Here is an 8962-nt window from a genome sequence, read left to right on the forward strand (position 1 = left end):
GAAGCTAGGTAATAAAATGCTGTGGCAACATTCATATGTTTAAATGTCCTAAGAATTGAAGAGGCATCAAAACTTATATCAGAAAATAAAAAGGTAAATGCAGGTTTGGAGTGATTCAGGAGATGTGCAGAAGAACTTATAATCTGAAGCAGGCTTGAGAGAGGAGGGAGAAAAGCAAAACTGTGAAGGAAGGATAAGTTTGGCAGGTTTTGAGATGATTCTGCTGAAAGCAAACAAATGAGAGATAGTAGGAGAAGTCATTGGAAAATGGAATTGGAACCAACTGTGGAAAACCATCAATTTTGGAGTTCAAATTATGGGTATTATGTCTTTTGCAAAGAGGGGGCATTAAAACACTTTAAGCAAAATAAATGATGCTGCTGTTGGGAATATTTTCTGAAGATAAATCTGGCAGTACCATGGGTAATTGATTGAGTGGGTAGAAACTAGAAGCAGGAGGACCGGTTAGGAGCCTATGACAATAATTCTGATCCAGATAAAGATAATAGTAGAAATAAAGGAAAGAGATAACAGGTAACATTTAGAAGGAAGGCTAAATATCACATAATACAGATTCAGTCTGGGGCAAGGAGGGTGGAGAAGATATCTAGAATTAATCCACAGTGATACACATAGGATTCAGAAAGGTGGAGATAGAGCAGAGACTACCTACTTATCAGAACTTGATTAATAATGGCATCAGTACAATAAAAATCACAGTGAATTATTTTCAGTATTTTAATTTTAATTTTATGTTCAGGGGTACATGTGCAGGTTTGTTATGTAGGAACACTTGTGACTTGGGGGTTTGGTGTACAGATTATTTCATCACCTGTATACTAAGCATAGTACCTGATAGTTTTTTTTCCCCTGAACCTCCCCCTCTCTCCACCGTCCTCCCTCAAGTAGGCTCCAGTGTCTGTTGTTCCTCTCTTTCTGTCCATGTGTTCTTATTATTTAGCTCCCACTTCTAAGTGAGAATATGTGGCATTTGATTTTCTGTTCCCATGTTAGTTTTGTCCTTTTTTATGGCCGCATAGTATTCTATGGTGTTACCACATTTTCTTTATCCAGTCTACTGTTGATAAACATTTAGTTTGATTCCAGGTCTTTGCTGTTGAAAAATTACAGAGAGTATTTGTCATCCAATAACAAAAGTCAGCATTTTGAAAAGCTAATATGAATCTGGAAGAATGTATATATCTTCATCTTGAGGAACTTCAGAAGGACGAGGCTTCTGGAAGTTATAATAGTCAGAAGATGTCTCATTTCCATAGATATGCTCCTCGAAATTGGACTGCCGTGTGTTTTCATATAGTTCCTTTCCGGTTTTTCCTTTAACTTTGGGAGGACCTGCTTCCACATTTTCATAGTTTTTGTGTACGTTATTTCCCTTGACAGCAGATTTGTGGTCTTGGGTTTCAACTGAGATTTTATGCCTTAAGCCAATGATGTGGGGGCCCAAGAATGTTTTAGTACAGACTTTTCTCCTGCTGCTTCTCCTTTGCAAAAACTTCGGTAAGGTAAATCGTGTGGCAACATGGCGTTTACAGTGCCAAGCACACCCAATTCCACAAACCACTAAGAGTAAAAGAAGCGAAATTCCTACAGAAATGGCCACTAAATTATTTCCACAGCTTTTCAACATTTCTGTATGAACAGTGCTGTTTAGTGGTTTGGTGTTACCCTTAATGAATTCACAAATTCACAATGTAATTCCTTGTAGCCTAGTATTATTCAAAAATGAGTTTGGAAGCTCTTTTAGGCATTTCCTTTTCAGAGCTGAAAGAATGCTATCTGGTAAAGTCCTGATGCAATTAGAGGAGAGAATGTATAAACTTGTATAAACTTATTTTTGGAAGATGGCTCTCTTCGTGTGTGATGCTCTTCACATTACAGCCATTAATGTATAATTGTACTGTATCAAGGGGATTTTATTCCATTCCGCTTCCTTTTCTGTTAATGAATCACAAAATGAAGCAGAAATGAGTGGAAGATGACAGCAGAGTAGAAAACTCAAGAAAAAGAAGGTTGAATGTCAGGTACTGTGGCTCACACCTGTAATCCCAGCACTTTGGGAGGCCGAGGCGGGTGGATCACGAAGTCAGGAGATCGAGACCATCCTGGCTAACAAGATGAAACCCCGTCTCTACTAAAAATACAAAAACTTAGCCGGGCGTGGTGGCGGGCGCCTGTAATCCCAACTACTCGGGAGGCTGAGGCAGGAGAATGGCATGAACCCAGGAGGGAGAGTTTGCAGTGAGCCAAGATCGTGCCACTGCACTCCAGCCTGGGCAACAGAGCGAGACTCCCTCTCAAAAAAAAAAAAAAAAAAAAAAAAGAAGGTTGAAAGTTCTGCCATCCAGAAACCTCCTCTAAATTAAAAATATGTTAATTGCATACTTACTATCTAACATAGAAAAATTACTGATTTTCACCAATGCATTAAACACCAGCATATAGTGAGCTTCTGCTTTTAGTATAAAATACACTACCTGTTGTGATGAAAGAAAAAAGAGTTAGAAAAATCCTGTCCCTGCCCAAGCCTGAGTAGTTTTATCACTTAGATCTCCACATAGTTTTTGACAATTAGGTTAACAATTTTCAAGTGAAAGATAATGTTCTGAGCACAATAGAAGAAATGGGACATGTGCAGACAAGTGCAATCATCTTCATTACCTGTCACCTCTTCTGTGAAGCCCTGCCTATCCTTCTTTGGAGCAGGCAGAGGCCTTGTCTTTTTCTTAACCATTCCTTCATCTGCAATCCTGCATTAATGAGTCCATTCTCTACTATAGCGCCATAACCTAAATGAGAGAGGATTGTATTCTTACTCGGTTAAACGGTGGGCAGGGTTCAGGTCATTTCATCCGTATGTTCCTAGAGAACAGCACAACACCTAGCACAGAAAATGCATCCAATCAATATTTATTGAATGAAAGAATGCATTTAAAAATGACTGCAAATTTCAGCATCTAATTGCTTAAGATGATAGTTTAAAACTCAAGGGTGCACTTTATGCTTAAAACATGAAATGAGACCTTTAAAGTAAACAAATGGATTTTCAAAAGCCTTTGTATCACAGGTTTTCTCATAGCTTTCAGAAAATAACTTCCATCTAAGATGATTTTACATTGTTTTCTGTTGATGCTTTAAAATGGCAAGGAGATAAGAAGGGGAAGTGTTCAACTGGGCTGCATGTTCCCTTGTGATTTTATGAACAAAACATTATTACTGTATGTTTTCAGTCTGGATGTAGACATAGATCCAGCAGTGCCTGTGAAATGATTATTATCATTTATGGAATGGTATCATCAATAATGTTTAGTTAAGAGCTTCAGCTTTTAAACACCGTTACAGGGATTATCTCATTTAATCCTATAGCTGCTGTATGCAGTAGGTACTATTTGTATCATCATTTTATAGATAAGAAGAGAGCCTTAAAGAAGTTAAGTAACTTCCTTACAACCAAAATGTGACTGAATGAGAATTCAGGTAAAAATTTCCCCAAAATATTATTGATCCAAATATCTGTAACATGCCAAGTGCATCAGTCACTAAATTTGTATAGCTTGATGAGCTCTGAGGTTTTTGAAGGTTGGAAATTATATATTATTTACCTTTGTATTACCAACACCAGCATTAGACATAGAATGAGTAATCTATTAAACGTTTGTTAATGAAGGAAGTAATCTCCTTATGGGATGATAATAATAGTAACAATGAAGAAGAAAAGTAGAAATTCACAAAATGGTGCTCTGCTTTTAGTGAGTATCCATCAAAAGTTTAATGGTAATGAATGTTCATAAATTTGTCTAAGGTTAGAATATATTAATATGCACATATTTAACTTGACATTTCATATAATAAAATTAAATAAGATGTGCAGCTAATTTATAAATTTTTTTTGATAAAAACACAGGGACAAGCACCCCAGATGCAGAAATGTTTTAATCTCCTTGGAATTTTGGGGAGTAATATTGAGGTTGAGAACTGTATGGTCCGCCACACAAGATTTACAATCTGTAGGATCCCTCCTTTATAAGGCCAGCCGCGCTTGTGTTCAAGGACAAAAGTTTAGCCAAATGACTTTAATCATTAGGACCTCATTTTCCATTTGAAACAGATGAGCGCCAATTATCTGCAAGATATTTTACGGTACACATGGTTACCAATTTAAGAAATTAGTGACTGGGCAGTGTGGCTCACACCTGTAATCCCAGCACTTTGGGAGGCCAAGGCAGGTGGATCACGAGGTCAGGAGATTGAGACCACCCCGGCTAACACGGTGAAACCCCGTCTGTACTAAAAAAAAAAGTACAAAAATTTAGCTGGGCTTGGTGACGGGCGCCTGTAGTCCCAGCTACTCGGGAGGCTGAGGCAGGAGAATGGCATGAACCCGGGAGGCGGAGCTTGCAGTGAGTCGAGATTGTGCCACTGCACTCCAGCCTGGGCGACAGAGCGAGACTCCGTCTCAAAAAAAAAAAAAAAAAAGAAAAAAAAAAGAAATTAGTTGCCAGAGTATTTGAAGTAAATTTACAAAATAAACTTTAAATATTGATTGAAATTAATCAACTTTTTGAAAGATACTAGGCCTGCAACAGAAGTCACAGTGATGGTTGAGGAAGGCTATTGTCACTTCTGCAGCTAAGGATAAGGCAATAAATTGCCCTCTTAATTTTTAAGAAGAAAAGGTATTTTTACCATCTATGTTATTCTATGTAGAGTGGACATTCTGGTACATCCAAAATATTAAAATTGTTTGTCTAAGAGATATTTACCAAGATAAAGACAAGAAGACATTTTACAGAAAAAAAAATATGCATCATTTTCTTTGAAATAACATTACAGGAAAAAAACCTGTGAGACATGAACAAAGACCTACTATAATGAAAAACATATTTTAAGCAATAATCCTTCAAATATAGTTTAACACTTAAATAATGTTCACTTTGCCCAGCTTGAAAGAAGACTCTGTTTTCATTTTGGAAAGCAGTTCCAACAGGTTACCTAATAATTTGGCATTGTTCTTAAAATCGCAAATTGCTGAGAAACTTCAGGAATTTTCAAGTAAGATCGTGCCCTTCTGTTTGGAAACAAAGTAACAGCAAAGCATAATCATATTGTAAAGGAACATCAACATCACTCTCAGTTTGTAAATTGGGCTTCCCCCTTATAGCTACATAAGGCATTTTTTTCTAAAAACTGTAATAAGATAACAATCATTGATTAATTAAAGACAAACTTGTTCCTTATAGTTTTTAATCACCAAAATACCTTAAATCAAGTTCTTACTTACCTCAAGATTGGTGTGTCAAACTCTCTCTTTTGTTCTTTTGGTTATGTTTTAAACCTGCATTGGGTTAGAACTTGTTCCTCTTTTTCACTTTGGTAGGTTACTTCCTTCTTTCCCTCCTTTCAAGTTATTTAACACTTGCAAAGTTTCCTGGCTCTAGAGGAAGTTAGTATCAGATGCAGCAGAATTAAGATAAATGGCGTGAGTTTTTGAATAAGGAAGTCTGGCCTTTCATCTTTGTCAAGTAATAATTTTTTAACTGTGTCAGAAAATAATACGTAAAACCTACATGGTTTTTTATTTGGGCCGTATTTGCAGTTCCCATTTTAATATCAGTAAAAGTCACTTCACTTGTACTTTAATTTTTTCAAAAAAGAAATATTTTAAATGTAGTAACACATAGGTCTTGGGCTTTTATTATTATTATTTATTTGTATTGCTAGACCAGTCTTCTCTTCAAATATTAATATTATGTACCAATGCTCCCAAGTTAGAGCCATACAGGTGAAATCAGTGTCCCAATTTGGGTTTGGAAAATGTTAATGTTCTTTTAAATGTATAAATAGGAATTTCCTCAGTTTATGTTTTGAGGCCCATTACTTCTGAGACATGCTAGTAGCTCTTCCATCAAGTAAATGTGGGGAATACTGCTTCCCTGGATATTCATGGGCATATCAGCATGCTAAAGGCTCTCAGCAGCCCTACAGCCAGCAAGCAAAATAAAACCAAATAAGAAAAATAAATTGTTTAACTTTGCTTAATAATAGTAGTCAGTATGTTCTTAGCACTAAGTACTCCAAGCCTTTTGTGTAATACTCAGCAAATCTTGGCAACAACCCTATGAGGGAGAAAAACTGTTATTAGTCCTATTTTACAGAAGAGGAAACAGAAGCACATAGAATTATCACTTTCCTAACAGCCTGCAGTCTGCCCCCAGCACCTGTGTGCGAAACCACTGCACTGGCTGCCTTGCTAGATTGAGTGACATGTTTCCCACATAGATATCCTTACTGACAGCATCTCTTGGAGTCCAACTCCATGGGAACACACACGAGATGCTGAATTAGACAAATTATAGATGAATTCGACAGATGAGATGACAAAGTAATGGAAAATTTGTCTTTTAAGTTGTATTGGAACTTTTTGAACCACAGAGGATTAACTTTGCATAAGGTGGTTTTAAAAAAGAGGATTTAGTTACTGAAATAACTACGGGACATTGGAAGGGCAGGATGTATTATTAATACCTGTTGAGCACTGACATTATGCCAGGCATTGTGCTAAGTGATGAGAATGCAAGAGTGAATAAACTCCCTGCAGCACTTAAAGCCAAGTAGAGAGGCTGCTGCACCCACAGAACATTTCAGATCAAAGTGATAAGGCTTAAAAAGACATGATTACAGACAGGGACAGTGGAGGTAAAGGAAAGAGGCATCCAGCTCAGAGGGTGGTCAGGGAAGGCAAGACCTGAGCTAAGCCTCATAAATAAGGTGTTAAGGCAGAATAGGGGTGTCCTGGACAAAAATCTTACAGTGAAGGAGGTTACGAAGTTGTGAAGCTACAAACCTGATGTGCTCCACATTCTCACCAGTATGTTTAACTGCAGTATTAGCCACCCCTCCAAATAATATAAACACTCGCCCGCCTAGGCACACGTCTGTAAGAAAGGCAGTGTATACAGTGTTTGTGTAAAATTATGATTTTCTCTAGAAGGCAGGACAACTGGTGCTCATTTAGGTTTTCCCTTTGAACTTAAAAAAGTTGTTTAACCCCTTATTATTTTAGTTTTTCTAAGGATAAATAAAATGGAGGGAAAATGACTGGCACTTTCCTCAAATAGAATTTTTTTGATGTCATAGATATAATTATTCTTCAAATTTATAAAATAAATGTTGTATATATTCAAAATATAATTATTGGATCATTATCATTTGTAGGGATTAGGTTTTATGTCTTGAATTCTATATTTTCCTACTTCCCAATCTTCGGCCTCACAAAGTACATATTTATTGTCTTCTTTCAGTTCCTTTTTAATCACAGCAGTTATGTCTAGGTTTCCTTTTCCTGCTTTTTCTTCTACAGTTATATGGTTTGGGTAGTTAAGGGCTTAGGAGGTAGTTTACTGTTCTATAGTGTAATTTGGACTGGATCTTTCATCTAAGTAAATCTTCCTCTCCTGTTAATTGATGATAGCAACTACTTCACTTAATTGTGATTTAAGTTTCTAGCAATTTCTTTTTTTTTTTTTTTTTTTTTTTTGAGACGGAGTCTCGCTCTGTGGCCGAGGCTGGAGTGCAGTGGCCGGATCTCAGCTCACTGCAAGCTCCGCCTCCCGGGTTTACGCCATTCTCCTGCCTCAGCCTCCCGAGTAGCTGGGACTACAGGCGCCTGCCACCTCGCCCGGCTAGTTTTTTATATTTTTTAGTAGAGACGGGGTTTCACGGTGTTCGCCAGGATGGTCTCGATCTCCTGACCTCGTGATCCGCCCGTCTCGGCCTCCCAAAGTGCTGGGATTACAGGCTTGAGCCACCGCGCCCGGCCAGTTTCTAGCAATTTCTTGTGTGTCAGTTAGTATCTATTTTAACCCATGTCCTTTTTCAGATACTTGAACTGAGTAATATTAGAGATGGTAAAAATGAACAAATGTTTGTGTTGTGAATTTTATTTGAAAACTTACCAGACTAAAAGCATCTTTCTGGCTATTCTGGAAGGAGCCCCCAACCCCCATGTGACTTGTTAAGGGTATTATGGGAATTTACATTTTAGCATAAAGCATTATGTTACCTGGGAAAGGTAATGCATTTAGTAGCTAACACATTTATTAACACTAATTGGTTTATGGGATTAACCAAAAAGTAGCTAGAGTTTTAATAGAATGTGTCACTACCTTCCAACTAAAAGTTGTTCACTCTGTGGCCCAAAGAGTTATAAAAATTTTAAAGTGGCTGGGAGCAGTGGCTCATACCTGTAATCCCAGCACTTTGGGAGGCCAAGGCAGGCAGATCATCTGAGGTCAGGAGTTCGAGTTCAGCCTGACCAACATGGAGAAACCCTGTCTCTACTAAAAATATAAAATTAGCCTGGCATGATGGCACATGCCTGTAATCTCATCTACTCGGGAGGCTGAGGCAGGAGAATCACTTGAACTCAGGAGGTGGAGGTTGCAGTGAGCCGAGATCGCGCCATTGCACTCCATCCTGGGCAACAAGAGCGAAGCTCTGTTTCCAAAAAAAAAATTTTTTTTAAAGTAAAAAAGTTGAGCAGCTAAAGATGAAGTGAGAAAGCATGAATAGGAAGAGGTAAAAATAAAACCATTGTTGCTTTAGTTATGCTTAGGGCCGATCCTGGTAGCAGCTGGCAAACTTAAATCACATAATTTGTAGAGTGTAGGGGATGGAATTTACTGAAATGGATCTCAGATATTAGTCAAGAGATTCATTCCCAAACTTGAATGTTTATCAAAATCATTTGTGAAGTTTTAAACAAATATGTAAATTTCTAGGACCTTGAAGATTCTGCTTCATCACTTCTGGAGCGGGGCCCAGAGATCTTTATTTTAAAACCTTAGAACAACATCTAGGAATTTATGGGTAGGAAAATGAGATGTTATACAGACTGTGAGGGGAGAGATGGTTAGATTTTATTTTACAGTCTTTTGTGTTATTT

General features: G+C 37.6%; 1 protein-coding gene across 1 annotated transcript; it reads right to left on the reverse strand.

The window, feature by feature from the left end:
- Positions 1-1065: 1065 nt before the first annotated feature.
- On the reverse strand, positions 1066-5369 carry GAPT (GRB2 binding adaptor protein, transmembrane). Its single transcript, XM_073014755.1, has 3 exons — positions 5300-5369; positions 2680-2807; positions 1066-1956 (listed from the first exon to the last, which is right to left on the reverse strand). Exon 3 carries the CDS (start codon positions 1646-1648, stop codon positions 1175-1177), a length of 474 nt encoding a protein of 157 aa, XP_072870856.1. The 5' UTR covers positions 1649-1956; positions 2680-2807; positions 5300-5369; the 3' UTR covers positions 1066-1174.
- Positions 5370-8962: the final 3593 nt, after the last annotated feature.

Source organism: Chlorocebus sabaeus, chromosome 4 (assembly GCF_047675955.1).
Source record: "Chlorocebus sabaeus isolate Y175 chromosome 4, mChlSab1.0.hap1, whole genome shotgun sequence".
Lineage (NCBI taxonomy): Eukaryota > Metazoa > Chordata > Mammalia > Primates > Cercopithecidae > Chlorocebus > Chlorocebus sabaeus.